Consider the following 20,119-nt stretch of genomic DNA (forward strand, 5'->3'; position numbering starts at 1 on the left):
AGGAAGGATGCTCGAGGAACTGCTGAAACTCTCAAAGACTACTCTGAAATAAGTGAATGAAAACTCCACTTTTCCACTTCCACCTCATCTGAGAGTACAAAGAAGCTTGGAGGGCTTTTCTCTTTATTCTACTTCCCAGAATCTGGATAATTAACAAGAAGCACCTACATACCCTTATTTCCTTGCATTCTGTACAAACAATGACTTGGTCTATTATTAGACTGCAAGCATTTTTAGTCTGGGACTGGATGAAACTGACTTGTGAAGCAGCTTGCATGCCTCTGATATTGTAAAAATAACACAACAGTAAAACAAGTTATAGAATTAAAAAAATACAGACATATTGAAGTTTATTTATGATATGAAAATGCCAGTATTTTGTGACACAAAGGTTTTTTCTTCCTGCAATATGACTTCAACCCATAACCCGAAGGGAAACACAGCTCTTTTGCATCACCATTAATAGGTGGCTTTCTAAGATTCTCTCTTCCAAAAGGGCATTTTCTCTGAATCAGCTGTGTGCAGACTACTCTGAAAGAGACAAACCAAAATGCCTACCATTAACTACTCTGTTCCAGGTGCTGGGTGTAGTAGTGCTATTAATGTAATCATTAATTTAGCAATCAATTTTAACATTTTCTAAGACTCTTCTGACACATCATCTATCACCACAGATATTAAACCTAAGGTTAGTAAAAAGTAAAGTGGCACATAACTTTAAAATGCCATTTCTAACTGTGTTATAGTCTTTCTTGATTCATTTTTATGAAACACTTTTTTTTGGTTTATAGTTCTCTATGCTTAATGAGATTATTGGTGGAGTGAATATTCCTTGACCGTGATGCCTTCACATAGTGCCAGAAATGTCATTTAGCTATAGTTTTATCTCACCCATTGATGGCAGGGGTATTTACAAAGGTTCATCTCCCTATATTCTCTTACACTCACTGGAAACAAACATGTTGCCCTGACAGAAGCCCACCTTCACACATGAATAGTTTTCAGTTTCTCTTTTCCCATTCTTCTAGGGATAACTGGAAGGTAGAATGACAACCAGAGGGGGTAATATAAACATGTTACATTTTTTCCTTAAACTGCCTCTAATCAGTGAAGACATTGGCTTTTCCAGAAGGCAATCTGAGCAGCTGATGACCCGAAATGTTTACACACATTACATTCGAGCAGAAAACCTACTCTGCTAGCCATCCTATGTTCTCTTTAATCCCGTAAGAGAGGAAAAAAGAAAAGCTTTCACAAGTGATTCCAATATTGACACTATGTGATTTCTGACATGCCCATCTCATATTACTGTCTGCAAAGGGAGTTTACAGTGACCGAACTCCTGAATTTAGGAATGTCATGTTGACCTACTGCCTGAAGTTAGGTAATGAATCAGACTGCAATCACACTGCTGTGGCTGTTGATAGTGCTCTGCCTCATGATATCAAGCACAGAAAACACTCTCCAGTGATTCAGTGCATGCTTATGCTAATAAATAATATGGTCTCTAGTATTTTGCCCAGTTCAATTTAAAATGTCTGTAGTAATTAGGCTTCTAGTCACTTTCTCAGAAAATTGTTCCACAGTCTAATATCACATAACTTCCAACCATTATTGTGTGCTGCAACTACCATCAGTGCTTATAGATGAAAGAGGATTAGACTACATGGGAGACTGCATAGGAATGTCAAGGAAGTAAAGGGAATGAAGCTGTTAGAATTGATGAACTAATGCATCCAAATGAAACACGAGGAGGCTGAAGGTGTTGTCTTTCAGATGAAATGTGAAAGCAAGGCCTTAAGCATTAGAGGCAATTAAAGTTCTCTCAGCATTCCCTGCACAGTATCAGTGTTAACCCCTGGTTCCTGGCCAACATCCAAATCACATAAATAACTCTGCTTTCCTAAATATTTCCCTATCATTTAGAAATCAGCCATCTCTTAACCTGAAATAGTATATCGATGCCAGGTTTAACCTCAAAGGAGGATACTTATGAGTGAAAAGTATTTCCAGTTTGCTGACTTTGTTACAGGTACAAGGCTTACAGAAGTATTTTATCTTCAATTACATTTTATTCCCTCTTGCCCTAGCACTATTTCCCTCATATATCCAAAGTGGTTTGTCTCAATCTGTGGTGTGCAATCCTTTGGAAGCTTGTAAAAAATGACCTGCCTATTTGTGCCACAACTATTTCAACCTTTTTCTGCTACATCCCTGATTTGTTACTCCATAAGCATCCTTAGATCATGAAGGGAGATCAGTAGACCTACTTACCATCAAGAAGCAGTTGATCTCCAAAACCAAAAAAAGGTACTCAGCTTGAGAACACATAAGCCTATGCTGGGCCTGACTTTCAAGCTGTGATTAGTATTCACTCTTTGCTATCTAATTGCTGAACAACTAACTGTTTTGTGGAAAAGACTAGCACTATGCAAAATTCTGGTCTGCATCTTTATGCCAGATCCAGTCATAGATTCATAGAATCACTGAATATCTCAGTTTGGAAGGGGCTCATAAGGATCATCAAGTCCAACTCCCTGCCCTTTGAAGAACCAACAGAAAACCATATGACAAAGAGCACCCTCCAGACAGTTCTTGAACTCTGACTGGATTGATTCTGTGACTATTTTCCAGGGAAATCTGTTTCATTGCCTGACCATCCTCTCCGTGAAAAGCCTTTTCCAAATATCCAATCTGACCTTCTCCTGATGCTGCTTCATTCCATTTCCTTGTGTTCTAACACTGGTCACCAGAGAGAGGAGATCGGGATCTACCCTTCTTCTGCCCACTTTGAGAAGTTGTAGATTGAGAGCTGGTCACCTTAGCCTTCTGCAAGCTGAACAAACAGCTTCTCTTAAGTCTTGTTCTCAAGACCTTTCATCATGCTGGTCACTCTTCTCTAGACACAGTCTAACAGTCTGGTGTCATTCTTATATTGAGGAACTCAAAACTGCCATAGTACTTGAGGTGGGGCCTCAGTTGTTTGAGTGTAGGTACCAAATATTCCATAATGTAGTGAAGCCCTTAACTATCCTCCTTCATTAAAATATGCCTTTAAGGTAGTTATCAATATGTGTGCTACCTTCCTAAGCAGCATTTTGGTTTTTTTTTATACTGCTTGCTTGCTTTTTTGTCATGTCTTTACTTATTCTTTTTGTTGATTCTCAGTAAGAGAGGAAACCTAACTTATCTCCCTGTATTTCTTATAGACACATCTGTGTTGCCATTAATGGGTGCAGCTACTGATATGTTCCATTTTATATTGCTCAATTTCTGTCTTGGGGTTAAACAATGGTATTTCTTCCCCAGCAACACTTCAGTCTCTAACTGAAACTTGACATTCATGATCCAAGAGAACAAATGTTTTCTATATGAACATGTTTATAAGATTTTGCTAAGTTTGTGATATTATTCAGATAGGAAATATCCCTCAACTTCATTTGGAACGTCATGTGTAGACATTTTGGAGCTGAAAGCAAAGCAACTGGACTGAAACAATGTGTCTGTACCATGCCCAGGAAAGGAAAGCTCTGACTAACAGAACAATTTTACTTCCATTGTCAGTAACTAGGAATATCTACAGTTCTGACTGAAATGTCTAGAGGCAGCCAAAAGAAAAATATGTTGTACATGTTCTGATGCGTCTCTAAGTACAGCTGCATTTGTGACTGCACACATGGAAGTTTGGCTGAGGAAAGGAAGGAAAGAATTATTATTTATTTAAATCATATTGAAAAGTAAGTTTTATACATATGGTGGTGGCAAATGCATAGCTGCTATCCGTCCTTATTATTTATTTTAAATTTTAAAAAAAATATTTTAAAAGTATTTCTAGGTACCAATAAATAGAAATCATTAATATTCTAAGGTGCAGATTAAGATAAGTACCCAATGAGCATATACAGTGCTTGGAACACTTCAGATACATCATAAAAAATAAGTGCAAAAAGACTGCCAGACCTCAAGAAGTTATACTAAAACTTATAAGACTTATTGTTTATATAAGGGTGCATAAGCATTACTTATTTCATTTCTTGAAATATATTCTAATATTGTATTGCATTATTGCATCCTACAAGTAACACATGCAGCATTAAATATGACTCCTGGTTAACAATTCTATGATTTTTTTAAAAGCCCTGAGGATAAACAAAACTGACTTATCTGGATATTAAACTCATGACCATTTCAGAATATTCCCAGGCAAATATTATACCATCACATACACATTTCTTTACTGTATCAAGTTCCCTCTCACTCAGTAGTAATATTAAGTAGTTAAAAATCAGCGATTTAATTTTGAGAGGTATTAGATATCTCCTATACAGAAGGTGTTCTGTACACACTGGATACTCAATGAGTTTAACTGGTTAGTATACCTGAATCTTCAAAAATATAAGAAATAGCCAAACTTTTCTGTGATTCTGCAACTGAAATGTTGGTATGGACAGTGTGTTTGATACCTGAGCTTTCTATCCGAATTGAGAAAGGAAAAACAGAAAATGGATTATATTGTCTTTCAGACCCCACTGAATCAGCAGAATTTTATTAGGATAATGTTTCCAAAATGTTCATTACAGACAAAATATTCTCCAGTTTAAAGCAATTGTCTCTCTTTCCAGTCTCTTAAGAAGAAGAAGACGACAAGTTAGGGACATTTTCCAGCCCGTTTACTTTCATAACTACCTACCAGTACAGTCAATTGTTTTGCTACCACATTATGTAATTAATACTATTCACCCAGGGTCAAAGGGAATCATAAAATAATAGGATGGTTTAGGTTGGAATGAACCTCCTGAGATCATCTCGTCCAAACCCTTTGTTATGGACACAGACACCTTTCATTAGATCAGGTTGCTCCAAGTCCCTTCTAACTTGACTTCAAATGATTCCAAGGATGGGACATCCACAACTTCTCCATTGTTCATGGAAAAACCTGTTCCACCATTGTAGTAATTTTATATGCAGTTAGGCCAAAAGGCCAAGATCTGTTTAATAAAAATCCTGGGTTTGCCTCTATAGCTTAATGCGGTGCAGCTTTCTGGGAGCTGAAAGCTGCCCGCTGCAGAGTTAGTAACAGGACGGCCTATCAGAGGAGCCTCGTGAACACCTGGGGGTAACCAATAATAAACAGCTTTTGTTCGCGTGGATGAGGCCATTAGCCAATCGTTAAGGGCATTAATAAACGTCTGATACAGCTAATTCATATTGGATCGTCTGTTCAGTCCAGACCCATCTGCCATACACCACATCTGTCCCACTACCCTCATCTTAACTTCTGCCTTATTTCCAATCTAAAGATACTAGTTTTGAATTCACAACAATTGTCTTTGTCCTGTCACTAAAAGCCTTGGTAAAAGGTTTTTCTCTTTCTTATAAGCCCCTTTCATACATTGAAAAGCCACCATAAGATCTCACCAGAGCCTTCTCCAGGAGGAACAACCCCAACTCTGTCAACCTTTCTTTCAAGACAGGTGTTCCAGCCCTCTGATCATTTTCATGACCAATTAGTCCCACTCTCCTTCTAGACGTAAATCTTCTACATTATACAATACACTGCTTCTGGTCCACCAAAATATCTACATAATGTTATTCAGTCTCCTTTTAATTTAAGATCCATGCTGCTTTTCCTATTGGTTTTACTTGTTTTAAATTGACATTAAATGCAACGAAGTTAAATGTATAATAATTACAGTGAGGAAACATTTGCAAATACCTGTAATAAAAACAAGTTAAAATAATATAAATATTAGAATAACAAACATATTAAATATTCTTAATATGAAAACAAAAGTTCCCATTTCAGAAAATCATTGTAGTTCTATCTTTTCCCCCTTATATGTATAATTTAGAGTGATGAAGCTCTCCAGGTATTAAGCAGTTTTGTTTCAAGTGCATGACCTAGGATTCTATTAATGATCAGTTCTGACCCTTACACCTCCCCATAGACTCCTAGAGATAATGAGTAGGAAATTATTGATTGAAACTAATGTGACTTCCTTGTAGATCCTGAGTTTCTGTGTTAAACAAAATCAATCAATGCCAACTGAAAAGCATGTTAATCATAGTGTATGAACAACTTATTCCAACTAACATCCCATGGAAAACAATATTGATATAATGCTTAAAAAACAATTAAATATTACTAAAACTTTAAAAACGTAAACAAAAAACAAACCACACTTTGATTTCTAACATAAATTGTCTGGACACTTTGAATTCAGTTACACGAGCTCCAGCTAGCCTAACTTAAAGAATTTTGGATATCTGGATTGATCTCTTTGGTTTTCTTGTAGCACTTGGTAGACATAAAAGTAACCAGGACTCAAATCCAGGGCATAAGAATCTTCTAATCACAGAATTCAGGTTAGCAAATTAATGACTGCAATCCTATTTTTCTCAAGCAATTAAACTACTTCTCTTATACCACTTTTTCTCATCACCTGCTTTTATTTTCTGGAGAAAATTGTAGTTTATTTTTTAGTTATAAATATATATTGGACAGAAGTACTGGAATCTACTGAACATTTAAATGTTCATCTTGTACTTCTCAGGATACTCGTATTCAATGCAATGCTTTGGTATAACAAATCTTATTTTCAGATATATACAATTCTTGTGAAAGAACACAAATCATGGGTGCATCTGTAGGCAAACTGTTATCAAAAATGATTAGTTTAAATTAGCAAAGGTACTGTACAAAAATAGAGAATAATTGCTATCTTCCAATCTCTCACAGGCTCCAGCTTAAAAACTGATGAAGCTTGACCAACACACAGGAAAATTATTGTGGTGATAAACCAGATGCTATGCTGAAATAAAATATCAAAGTAATGCAACTGAGGCAATTTCTATGGAATTTGAACTCAAAAAAGGGACTAGGGAATGCTAGTTGTAAATAATAATAACATAATGAAAAGTGCAGGCAAACTACTGTCATATACCACAAAAACTACATTCATGAATAAAAGTTGCATCACAACCAAACATAGCCAATATACATTATGACTCTCTGGATGTAGAAATGAAGCAATTAGCACTAAATCAAGCTTTAAATCAGGGTGAATATTGATACCATTTTATCAGAATGCATTACCAATCTGTCATACTTAAAGACTGCTAGAAAAAAATACAAAGTAAATCAACTCTCTGCATCATAGGGAAACATTTCAAGAAAATATCTGTTCTTTATTCTCTGCTCAGATCAAATCCTAAACACTGCGTTTTCAATTTCATGAACTCCAGTTTTATCTGACATTCACTGTCTTTCCTTTCTTAGGAAAAGACCTTAGGTGATGTAGCAGTGGAAAGCAGAGTGGATTTTGGTAATCAACTCAGGACTTACTTTCAGACCTACACTGACAAGTGCAATCTCAGACAATATTTGTGAGGTTTAAGAGTGCTTAAATTACTTACTCTTTTGCTGCAAGAATTGACACTTGCATTTCACAGACCCAGGAAATATATGGCATAACTGAATATATTCTAAGGTACTTCTTGCCTTGGAACAATGAACAAATGGTTGCCAAGTATAACATAATGCATTTTAAGGCTGTAAAAATTACCAGTTTTGGTACTGAATTTTCAAGTCACTCTCTTGCCAGAAGCTGTAACATAATTGTTAGCTAACATTTTCTTGTTAGTAGGTTAGGAGGTCACACTTACTATGCCTGCTTCCTCCGCAAATGATTTTACATTAATTATTAAAGGTCTACAGTCTAATTCTGCTACCTTTACTTTAAAAATAATGCCATTAAAATCAAGCCTAAAAAATAAAAATAAAATGAAAAGAACAAAATGTTTGAGTTTTTTTTCTTTTTGGTAGCAGAAATGAAATCTCAAATAGAGGTTATAATCCTAACATCAAGCATAATACAAATAAAGGAAAATTTGCAAAAGCACATTCCACATCCTATTTAAGAAAACTCAGAGAAGTATTTATTTTTTGTCTGAAAAATGGGATTCTTTATTGAAAAAAAACCCAAAAAAACAACCAAACAAACCCCCAAAAAAACAAACATTGACCAGCAATTATGTTTACTTTTTACATTCCTAAGCCAGCGGTATTATTCTTAATATCAGAGAAAAAAATAGCTTTTTTCAGACATAATTTTGTGTTGCTTTCATGTCATGTTTAAATAAAGCATTAAGTGCTTGTGTTTGAAACACTTTATTCTAGAAATTAATATAAACATGACAGAAAAAGTCAGTATATATTCTTTAAACTATGAGCCTGGTAAATTCACAGATGGACATTTATCAGTCAATGGCCAATTTATCTGCCAGTTTTGCTTGCAAGCAGTAGATTAGAGACAAAATGAAGTACTCACTTATTCTCACCTACTGTATTGATAGTGTGTAATCCTATTTTTTTTAACCTACAGATCAAAGATTTGACTTTGCCCTTCTTTTGAATCTGCGAATTTGACACACAGTTCTAGGCATCCTTAACATTTTGGAACTCTGATTACAAAACATCTCTATCATCCCTAAGTGTCCAGGAAAGTAAAGCAGCATGTCCTACAGATCTTGCAGTCATCATTCTTTGCAAATGACTCAACATTATAACTATAAACATTCCTCAAAATAATGAAGAACCATGCTATTGAAACTATGTCATAGAATCATAGAATACCAGATTGGAAAGAGACCTCAAGGATCATCTAGTCTAACCTTTCTAGGCAAAGTCATAGTCTAGTCAAAATGACCCAGGCACCCTGTCCAACTGGGTCCAACATTGGGAAATCAGCCACTTCCCTGGGGAGATTAATTCAATGGCTGATTGTTCTCATTTTCAGAAATTGTCATTTTGTGTCTAATTGGAATGTCCTCAGCAGTAACTTGTACCCATTATCCCTCACCTTTTTCATGTGACTCCTTGTCAAGTTTTTTTTTTTAAAATTACAGTATTTAGAAAAAAATATTAAAGGGAAGCTCTGTTTTTCAACTGAGGAACTTCCCAGGTTTTTTTTCAAATGTGGAGTACTACATAAAGAACCTTCTCTGATTACACCATCTCTAACTACAGATCCTGTCATCTAGTTCTCTGTTTTCATAAAATCATGATCAAGCACATTGAAAGCAAAAGCAGAATTTGAAACTGTCTTCTTAATGAGTTGCTCCTAAAAATAAATAAATAAAAATATATTTCTGAATATCAGATTACCTCAAACCTTCCATACTTCGACAAGTTAATACAGCAACTGGAGGATGAGGTGCAGTCATGTCTTCATACCAACAAGTGCATTTCAGCTATCTAAGTTTAATCGTAAGACACTCATCAGTGAATTAAGGCAAGGCAGAGAAACAGTGAGCACAAAAGAGTGCTGGTTTACCTGATTTACCTTAGGCACTTGGGGTGAGATAAATTTCTCTGAGAAGGTGCCTTTTGCTCCTTACTGGGCATAACAGAAAACTGGAGTTACTAACTTTGGATACCAAAGTTACAACAAATCAAGCTCACCATAGGCCCAAACTGGCTGAGGAAAAATTACGTTTTGTTCCTATCAGCTAGTGCAAAACCTTTTTATTTCCCCTTATAACTTTTTTGTTTTGAAATGGGAAACATATGTTGCATTTTTTAATTGCTAGTAAGCATTTTTCCTCAAGTTACAACTATAAATGAGAAAATAAAATCATTCCTTTCTTAAGCAATTAAATCTTATGATCTTACAATAAAACAGGAAAGGAGAATTATTGGATATAGTATTATATTATGAAAGAGACAGCTAAGAAACTCTGCTACAAAGTACTAAAAACAGTGAAAGAAAAATGCAAAAATAGAATGTGCATGATGTTCTATATTTAGTTTTGTGGGTAGGCTCTGAAATCTCCTTTGAGCTGCCTTCTTTGATAATCACTGGTGTGACCAAATTCTGAGGCAACAGTAGGGTATTCTGAGCAATATTTTTATCTGAGGACTCAAACCAGCCAGTATTTAAAGGCAATCCATGAATTTATTATAGATCTATATGTATGTCTTTTTTTTTTAACTTTTATTAACTGAGACTAGATCAAAACATACAATTTTGCATCACTATTTTCAATATGTCTCCAATTTCATTTTTAATATGAATGCTTACTAAAAGTCTTGCAAGGCAGACCTGTCTTGAAGATTTTCCCACTGTTAACACAGCTGTAACAGAGAATTTAATTTGTCTCAAAAAATTGTTTCATAGTGAAACATTTGCCTACCTCCTTGTATGTGAGCAGTTTTCCAGCTACATGCTACCAGTGCATCTGCAGTGACTATCATTTTAAAGACAGAAGGAATGCTGAACATATGAAGTGTATTCAGATAGTATTCCAACTATAGAATCAATGTTTTCTTCAGCAACATTAAATATTGGCCTGCTTGTGGCGTAAGACCCTTGAGGTTCTTTTGCAGCATTTTTAATGGTATAAGGAATAAAATAGTAGGGGAAAAAGGATGGCATTTCACTGCTGATCCTATCATAGATGCAAAATATAAGAGTACCATGCCCCTAACATTCAATCGCATATCAAGCTAAAATGAAACTAAAATTTCCGATTAAAAATATGCAGTTAAAATCTCTATAGTATTAGTCAGTAATACATTTTGGGTGAATTTCAATGGTATTGCAATTGCTAGTTAAGACACATGAAAATTTCTTCTATAGAGCTTTTTTTTTTTTTTTTAATATGAGACACTACCGGTTCACACCACTCTTGTATTGGCAGAAACTGATTGAATAGATTTTTGCTTCTTACCATCGACACATGCTGGCCTTGCTCTTGTTGTACCGGCAATCTGTCCTTTTTTACATGCACAGCGAGCTGTTTGTCGGGCTATAGTCCTTCGGGGCTGACTGCTATCTCTGTCCAAGGTAACAATCTCACATGTACCTGCAGCCAGTTGACCTGGAAAAAAAAAAAAGGCAACAGGTACCAGAGTCACTGAATGCACTACAGGCAATCTATTACAGCCGAATAGAGTCACGGCCCTAAGTCACAGCAGACACTCCACAACAAATTGGGAGCCAGCTGATGGATACAATAAACCCGAGATGACACACAATTTTTCTTTGTGGTGGACATATAAAAACGCTGCAAACTGGTTCTGTCAGAAAATAATTATTGTTCCATAAAAGCCAGAGAGTTGAGGTTACACAGGTTACTTTTACTTGCATCAGCTAAGTAAAGGAGCAATCTTTCACAACAATGAAATTTAAATGAAGTGCTCTTTACATACTTTCAGAAAAGAAGTTATAAAGGATATGGAAAATAAAAGTCCCAACATGTTCACGAATGCAGTCAAGTCTTAACTGCTTCATATGTTGGTTTTGAAAGAAAAAAATTTGAAAGCTTTCCCATATTTGCCAAATAGTCAGGCTCTTGCTTCACCTAAACTGAATTCTCTACATGTGAGATGTAGCTTTTATTTTCTCTTTTACTAAATTTACTATGTAACTATCCTCCAAATGACTTAAAGGACACTGCACCCTTAGCTCATTAACTGCTTACTTTTTATTGACTTCTACAATATATGTAGCTTTTTCTGAATACTAAGGAAATATAGACAACCTAATTCTGAGTTTGGACCATGCTATGAGAGGCAAAACAAAAAGTGCAAAAAAATAATTGTATGAACTATATTAGTCTCCAGTAAATGATATACATCTACAGTGATGCACTTCCTCTGGTACAATCAATAGCAGGCTACTAGTGTACCAAGGACTACCTGTTACATGCAAGAAAGATACAGTATGAATTTCAATGTGTAGAAAGACTGAACAAACTTCCCAGCTATCACTTTATATTACAGATAATGTCTGGATTTTATGGTGCAGTAGAAAATGTGCATAACAGTGTATCTGCAAATTTCAAGCTTACTATGTTTTGTTCTACAAAAAAACGACCAAACAAACAAACAAACAAAAAAAACCAACCAAAAATCCACAAGCAAATGCAATATTGTTTTTAGGAAAAAAAAGTTTCAATAAGTCACAATAAATTGATTTTATGATGGTGAAATATTGAAAAAACAAACCCAAGAAGACAAAAAGAAGAAATTCTAAATCTATATTAACATCAAAATTAAAAAAAAAAAGCCTGAAACATATATGATTGGCCTTAAAATCTAAAAGTACAACGCTATTTCTCTATGCTGTATTTTTCCATTCAGAATACAAGTTTACCCAGTCTATTCTTCTCAGAAGCAGCTTGCAATGCTTATTGTGCGAAACAGCAAAATATTGTAGGATGTCACCACCATTGTGACTGGTTCACTGCTACACCACCTGAATGTTAAGTTTCTGTGACTCTTACACTGCAGTGAATTTTATGGTAAAACTGAAGATCTCAAGGACAAGTATGGAACAAGGTACTCTACAAATTCATGTAAATATATGACATATGTAAGTAATACACATTAGACATCGATAAATACAGATATGGTATTCACAACAGTGAAAAGCCTTTTCTTGTTCCACCCCACCACTAATGCATTTCATTGCGGGTTGCAGGAGATGTATTGCTCTTAAGGCATATAGCTGTCTTAGTAGATCATGTAGAAAACCCAAACAGATAATCAGAGGTGTATTTAGATCTTCATGCTTTAGGCCAGAAAAGTGTAATGACACATATAAGTGTATGGGTTGCCATACCCTCCACTATCAGTAAATCTTTATATTATCAAGTTTTTCATTAGAAAATAGGGTAAATCATAATCTAGGTGAGTAGTTATATAAACCACCATTTCAGAAGAAAGGTACCAGATTTACAGCATGGTGAAGGAGAATAATGTCTGTACTCAGAGAAAAAGAACAGTGAAGCTCTATGTCAAGATAATTTGTGAAGGCGAAGAGCTTTCCTGGGAATGCAAGCAGTGAATATTGGTAAGAACACCTATTGTTAATATTTTATGGTTTTGAACCTGTACAGTTTTAGTTCTGCATTGCTTCATTTTGAGCCAGCTGGGCTATTTGGGGTGGTTTTTTGTTTGTTTTTTATTATCACATCATCATCATTGTTTTCAGCTGCTTATTTAGTTTAGAAATTATAATTTCTTCCAAGCATGGTGACCTTAGTTTTTTTATGAACTGAAAACTAGGATACCTAAACGAGAGTAACTACTATACAGAGATAATATCTCTGTTTCCATTCTTTTTATCTATAGCAGAAGAAAACAGTAAGCTATTGTAGAACTACAGCAGCTCTTCCCACATATATGACATAAATATTTTCTGATGATTGTGTCACAGGGTGCAAAGATTTTATGTATATTGAGCACTGCAGCATAGTGTACATCTACTGTTACTTTGCTTTAGATGGCTGTAAAGCATGAAAAATATTAGTTAAGGTTATGGAAGGCCATCTCCAGGGAGAGTCATCCTGGTGTCAAGCATGTCCTCTTTGTCTTTCATTAGGCAGAGATTAAGTCCACAGGAGTACTTTACTTATATGGCATGTATGCTTTTTGAAAATTTAATCTAGAAACACAAGGTACAAAATAATGGAAAAAAATGAATATGCTTCTTGTAAGTAGTGAGTTACAAAAATTAGGATACCTTTCATTTTTAGGTAAGTTAACTTGGTGACCTCATCCAAAGATATTAATGAAAGAAGGCTGTTCATCTGAGAGACTGAATATGCTCCAGTTCATTCCTTAGCCCAGAGAAGAAATTTCAAGGCAGCAATGGGTGGAGTTTCACTGGAGCTTTCCCAGTTATGAGATTAAGAGCCACAGTCTACAAACTGTCATAAAGACTCCATATTATCATTATATTTTCTTTATGTTCTTGCAGTAAACAAAGCAATTTACCACCTTACAATCTGAACAAAATAATCTTGGCAGAAAAAAACATAAGCATCATCAGAGAACTTCAAGTCACTCTAGCCTTGTCTAACTGGGTTTTTTTTCCCTAGAAAATAAATGTCATTTTTTACTAGTATTATTTCAGAATTACCATAATTCAGTTTTTCAAGCAAACAAGTGGGTATTTCTTTGTTCTTGCTACTGTTATTTTATATATTTTAACCATTTGAAAAATGCTTATTTTATAATTTTAATCCAGTAACTAAGACCTCCCTTGAAATTTATTTGATTTTGTGTTGTCACCATCTTATTACTAAATAGAGAAAATTTCAGGTTCTTAAATGCTCTTCTATAATGTTGTACTGCATTCTTAAAATGCCATCTGATCTCTCCCCTATCTCTACTACCACAAACACAAATGCTTATGGAATTATTTCAGGAGAAAAGGAAAACCACAGGATTCTCAATTAAAAAATGCAAGTCAAGGAAAACAAAAAACCAAAACCAAAACCAAAAAAACAAAAAAAGGAAATAAATTCTAAAATTTTAAATACAAGCTTGGAATTGTTTACAGCAATTGCTCTATACAACACCTCTTTTGCTTTATTCTAAATGAAGTGCAGTTGGGATCAGTCCTGAAACTTCTCTTTGTGAGACTCACAGAAGTGTGTAGGAATCAGTGAGTATAGGTACATATATTTAGCAAATGTGCAGGATACCTCAAGGTAAAACAAACATTTTTAAAAGGTCTTTAGTAATAACATTCTTGAAATAAAATAGTTTGTTACTGAAAAGTTTGAAAGTAAATATCATTTTTCATGTTTATTACTATGACCCCTCTGTCAACTATATGCCATTGCTGATAGAACAAAGATTTCACAAGGTCTATATTGTCTTCCAAAGGTAAAAACCTTAAATAATACATTTGTACTTGTGTATTTGGGACAAAATTTTAAATTTCTGTGCATAAAAATATTTCTGTTCTCTAGTAGAAAAAAAATCTACTTATATCACATTGACTGCAGCAAGTTACAGATTTTTCTTTTTAATTTATGCTTACTAAAAAGCTGAAGACTTTACCTAAAAATCTATTAAAGAAATAAAATCAATAGATGAAATAATGGTATCTGTGGGTACAATGAATATAAGGCTTGATCTAAACATACAGGTCTTTCCAGGGTGTTAGATTTCATGCTCATCCATAAAATCTACTTTTGATTTGTACATGCAGGCTTATATTATAGTTTCAGTGAACAGTTTTCCCATGCATCACCAATTTGATGCCTAGCAACACAAGCTCTTTTAGTTCAAAATGCATTAAGTTAGAGGGTATTAAAATTCTTGGCTGGATTCAGATATGCTTTTGTCAGTGAACACAAAGCAGGAGTTGTTTCAAAATCAGATCATAGAAATACATTCAGTAGTTTTCTATTACAATATTGAAGTCTTTGTGGCAACAGAGCCATGCCAACTCCTGCACAGAGCTTAGGATCAACAACTTCTACTGAAATAAGGGGGAACTTAAGTACTTAGTGTCACTCATTATTTGCAGTTTGACATTAACTTGAGTAACAAATATTTAAATGTAATTCAAATTAAAATATAAAAAGCATATGTTTAAGTGGAATTTGAAATTTTTCTGTTATATATCCTTTCTCAAAGAGAATGACCTAAAAGAAGATGGCTTAAACTGAACATGATCCAATTTCAGACAGTCAGATTACCTTTTCTTTTTCAATTTTATTTCAGAATGAGAGAGATTATGGCAAGGAATTGGTTCGCCTCAAAGAACCACACTCACTTGTAAAGTACAATAGCAAAGTTTCTGGAATTACAACTAGCATAAAGTAACAAAGAACAACTCCCATAACCCTTCTGAAAAATGTATTTAATCTAAAGTAACAAAGTAAAATTGGCTTCAGCAAGTATGGGGAAAAGCTGTTCAAATGAATCAGCACAATTTGAGAAATAACTATCAAGAATATTGTTTCAATTCTCAACTTATGTGATACGATGGCATTTCTTTTTTTAATAGAATATATTTATGGAATTACACTATTTCCCTTTCTTATTATTAAATCAATGACATTGAAAGCGTTTCTTTTCCAAAATGTTTCATATATCATTTAGGAACTTATATCTTTTTATTGAAACAAATATTGTGGCTGTTTAACTAACGAGACTACAGAAAGCAATTTTTCATGCAACTAGAATTAGACAACCTGTTCAAAATAGTCTTACCAGTTTTTCTTGAGGGTATGATGATGATGTCAGTACAAGATGGGACCAATGTCACGGAAGCAAAAACTAATTTGGAAAATCCTAATCTATCGGTGTAAACCACAGGTGCCATCAAAGTAAAAAGCAGTACAATTTTTTCAGAACTTTCCATACTTTAACTTCATTACAGTTTCAGAGCTGTATTTGATGAGCATCAACCTTAACATGTGACTTCTGTAGCTTCTCAAACTTTAAGGGAGTGATTTTGAATTTTAGTGGTATAAAAGAAGAGCATTCATCTCAAAAAGGGGTGGCTTTAGTGCTCATTTTGTGAAGGAAAACTCACTGTAGAATCCAGTTAAGTAAAATGTATGAATAACAAGAGAAAAATATAATGAATGAGTTCTCCTTTAAAGAGTTAATTTAAATATTGTTCAGAGTTCCATTGCAATAAAACAGTACATTATGTCCCCTAGTAATTACTAATCTTATTGCAATGTTCAGACTACCACTTAGCCATCTCAAGCACATAAACAGCATAGACATTAGGGGGATTGGAAAATAGTTTTCAGCTCTTCCATTCCAAAATAAGCAGTAAATTTTAATTAAGATAGATCCTACTCTTCTAAATAGTTGCACAGAAAGAAAATCAAGTCTGTGGAGATTCAAGATACATTTAGGGCCCATATTGAGATTTCTTTTTTCCCACAGAAGACTAATATCCTAAATTATTGCACCTGATATTGCTATTGCATGTAATTGCTTAATATTTTGTTGTATAATTAAGAATAATTTCCCTTATATGTGACTGTTATAAACCTAACAGAAAGAAAAATAAATGTAAAACCAAGTTTAAGTAAAAACAAACTTTGAGATTTCAGTTTCTGAATGCAATTCTTAAATGGAATTTTCACAAACGGGAATTCCAGACCAGAAAAAGGTAAAAAATTCAAGGATGTATGAATAAATGTAGAGCAAGTAATTTATATATATATAAGTACCTAATTCTAACTAAATTTTTCTACCTAGAACTCTATTTTAAAAAGTAATGGTTTTAAGACACAGCAACATCATTTCTCAAACTCCTGAGGAATCTCAGGTTGAAACTGACATATTTGATATGCTGCATTTTACTGAAGGAAAAACAAAAACAAAAACAGAAGAAAACACAAAAATTGAAAAAAAAACCCAAAGAAACAAAAAATAGAAACCAAAATAAACAAACAATACAACATGGCTGAAGTACAGTATTTAAAGAGAAATTCATGTCAGGGCCTTGAGGGTTACAAGAGGTCTCCCTGTCCCTGCCCAGCACACCCTGGCCACAGACCAGGACCATCACACCCCATCCCTGTGATGGCACAGCAGGGCTGGTCTCCAGTTCACCACAGCCTTGTCCTGGCTGGCCATGGGCCCTGCCTGGCCTCTCCCTGTCGCTAGGGATGTGACTGGTGCCTGGACTGGGGCTGCACTGATGCCTTCCTGGCTGCCAGACCCTGCCATGACAGGTCTCCTGGAGAAGGTCTTGCTTATTGCAGCATGGAGACTGGAAACCCACCCACTGCAGCACCAGAAGAGCCGGTGACCCTTGCACCCTTAATTTCAGAAACAGAATTCACTGGTTTTATGTTTGAGAGAAGTGTTTAATGCCTATTCACACAAAATTCAATATATGCCACTAATGTTCATTATAGACCCATCCTCTCTAGCCTAGTTATTTCTGTTTTCCAATGAGTTTCCTAAAAAGTGACCTAAAAGCAGATCTTACAAATTATATAACTGAAGCTACCAAAAATAAGTAGAAATGACAAGATGTTTGAGTCCTTTTTCTTTAAGTAAGTTGTGCCTCTGTGTAAGTCAGTGTGAACTCCAAATTTCAGTTCCACAGAGCTCCTCCAAGGACCTGCAGCTTCGAGGGCCTCTCATCCACTCCTCATCATGCAGGGTTAGTTAATTGTTTCTGGAGGCCTCATTGGTTACAGAAAGGAAATAACTGCAGGAATTAAGGCTTGAACAAAGCTTTGCCTATGTGCATAGCTCAGGAAGTGACTATCATTCTATAACTTTCCTAAAAATATTTAAAGCTCTTAAAAAAAAAAAAAGAAAAAGAAAAAAAGGAAAAAGAAGAAAAATGCCTTTCCATGTTTCTACCAGCCTCTACATGTGAAATAAACCTAGTCTGTTTATAAAACAAACAGAATAGCCATAGGGGAAAAAATGTTGTTGTAGAGATGCTGAAATTCCTCTTGAAAAAGACAGGAATGAATAAGCACAGGTTTGTCTAAAAAGCTACTGACATTTGTTGGAGCCAGAAGCTGTATGTCAGGAAGGAACAAGTCTGTTGTGTTAGCAAAATATGTCACTGCAGGGTGCATGAAATCAGTTTGAAAGAACATGCAGATAAAGTAATATATCAGAAGTAGATATAATGCAGCAACTCAGGTACGGAGAATTTTTAATTTCTTAGCTTTTCCTTTGTACAAAACCAAACCCTTAACCTAGAATTACCTGATTGTTATTCTAGAGGGACTTAAAAACTATTTACATGTGAAACACAGTCTTTAAAAACTCATACAAGTGCTCTTCTTACTGGTATCAAGATCTGCGCTGCAAGATTCCAAGTTCAACAGCAGACTTGGGCTAAAATTTGGTCCAGTAAGGGTCATGTAGGAAAAAAATCAATATACTGAAATCTTATTTTGTTAAATACTATTGATACGTCTCAGTCCTTAAGCTGCAGAAATAATAACCCCAAAGTCTAATTAGCATCCAGCATGAACTAAGTTATATTCTATGCAACAAGAACTGTCATTCCTCTGTGCCTGTGGCAGGTTTGAAAACCTGGAGGCCAAAGTAAGCAGCTGAAGACAACAGCTACCTAACACTATCCAGCCTTGTTAACATGCCATATGCTAACTCATACTTATGAAAGAAAATAAAAAATAAAATCATTAAAATTTTCTGTCATTTTTGTAGGACAAATTTGATCACACTAAATAACCCATTGTGCTCTTAGCAGATCTAAATAACATCTTTAAAGTAAGGCCATTTATTTTCCCCACTGCTTGTAACATTGTTTTCCCCTTTGGGAAAAAGACTATGGCAAAAACCCCACACATTTTCGTTCTGGTAATAACACCGCAATGAGTTGGTTTTTTGGTAATCCAGATGGCAGGCTTGCCCTGAAATCTCTAGATAACAAAGTGTTCTAGTAGTCAGTGTATTTATTTTGCCATATTTTTATCTTTTTCATTTTCTTTAATAAAAATAATCCATAAACATTCTCCATTTAAAAGATAGTCTCTCAAGATTTTGTGATGCTGCACTTGCTGATATCATACAGGTACAACAGCTCACACATAACCACAGGGAAATATAAACTTATCTTAGTAACACAGCAAAAGTATACATTAAAAATGTATAGTAGACCTGGAACAGTACCCATATCCAAGAAGGAAACAAACAAAAGTTTTGAATGTGCTATTACACCTGAGAAGAAATATTCCCACTGAATAATAAGTGATATTAATTAGAAGTATTAGAGATGAAATAAAATCAGAGCCTGATGTTGAGAATCTTGAGCAAAGGATTCTCAGGCCCAAAGATTCAACAGGCAGAATTTGCATCTCTAATAGCATGTCTCTTTGCAGTGTCCATAAAGGAAGTTTATGATGCTGGGGTTCAACTAATTCGGGTGCTAGCATGAGTCCTCAAATCAAGCACATCCTAAAAAGCAGAATAGAATAGCATATATCTGCTGCATCTGCTGTTTCTTTTTGCTTCGGTCTCAGGGTTTCCTCTTTGATCGTACGAGCACTGTAATGTTCCTCAGTGGTACCTCCTTCTCCATGTTTAATGCACAGTGCAATGAAGTCCCTCGTTCAGGTGCCATGCTGAGCACTTGGCTAGATTTAGGACACAAACCCCACTATTGCAGGTACATCACCAAGGTAAAAGTTGAAAAATATAGATAAAGTATGCAAAAGAAAGATATCCGTTCTGTTAGATAAATACCAAACTTTAGCACCAACCAGAGGAAGCAAACTTGACAGGCTCCTTAACTGATGGATTTGAAAGATGGCTTTCATTTTAAAGGTTTGCCTGGGAACACTGTTTTACGCA

The 20,119-nt window shown here is 35.0% G+C and overlaps 1 protein-coding gene across 5 annotated transcripts in view; it reads right to left on the bottom strand.

Annotated features, from left to right (window-relative positions):
- Window positions 1-20,119, bottom strand: part of TAFA5 (TAFA chemokine like family member 5) — a 436,638-nt gene that overhangs the window by 186,746 nt on the left and 229,773 nt on the right. For all 5 annotated transcript variants that reach the window (XR_011697518.1, XR_011697517.1, XR_011697520.1 and 2 more), the window contains exon 2: window positions 10,732-10,881. Coding sequence is in view for 1 of the 5 variants with exons in the window: in XM_071552572.1 (XP_071408673.1) it covers window positions 10,732-10,881 (150 nt within the window). In the remaining 4 variants the exon portion in view is untranslated. The remainder of the gene's footprint in view (window positions 1-10,731; window positions 10,882-20,119) is intronic.

This window comes from Pithys albifrons, chromosome 3 (genome assembly GCF_047495875.1).
Source record: "Pithys albifrons albifrons isolate INPA30051 chromosome 3, PitAlb_v1, whole genome shotgun sequence".
Classification (NCBI taxonomy): Eukaryota; Metazoa; Chordata; class Aves; order Passeriformes; family Thamnophilidae; genus Pithys; species Pithys albifrons.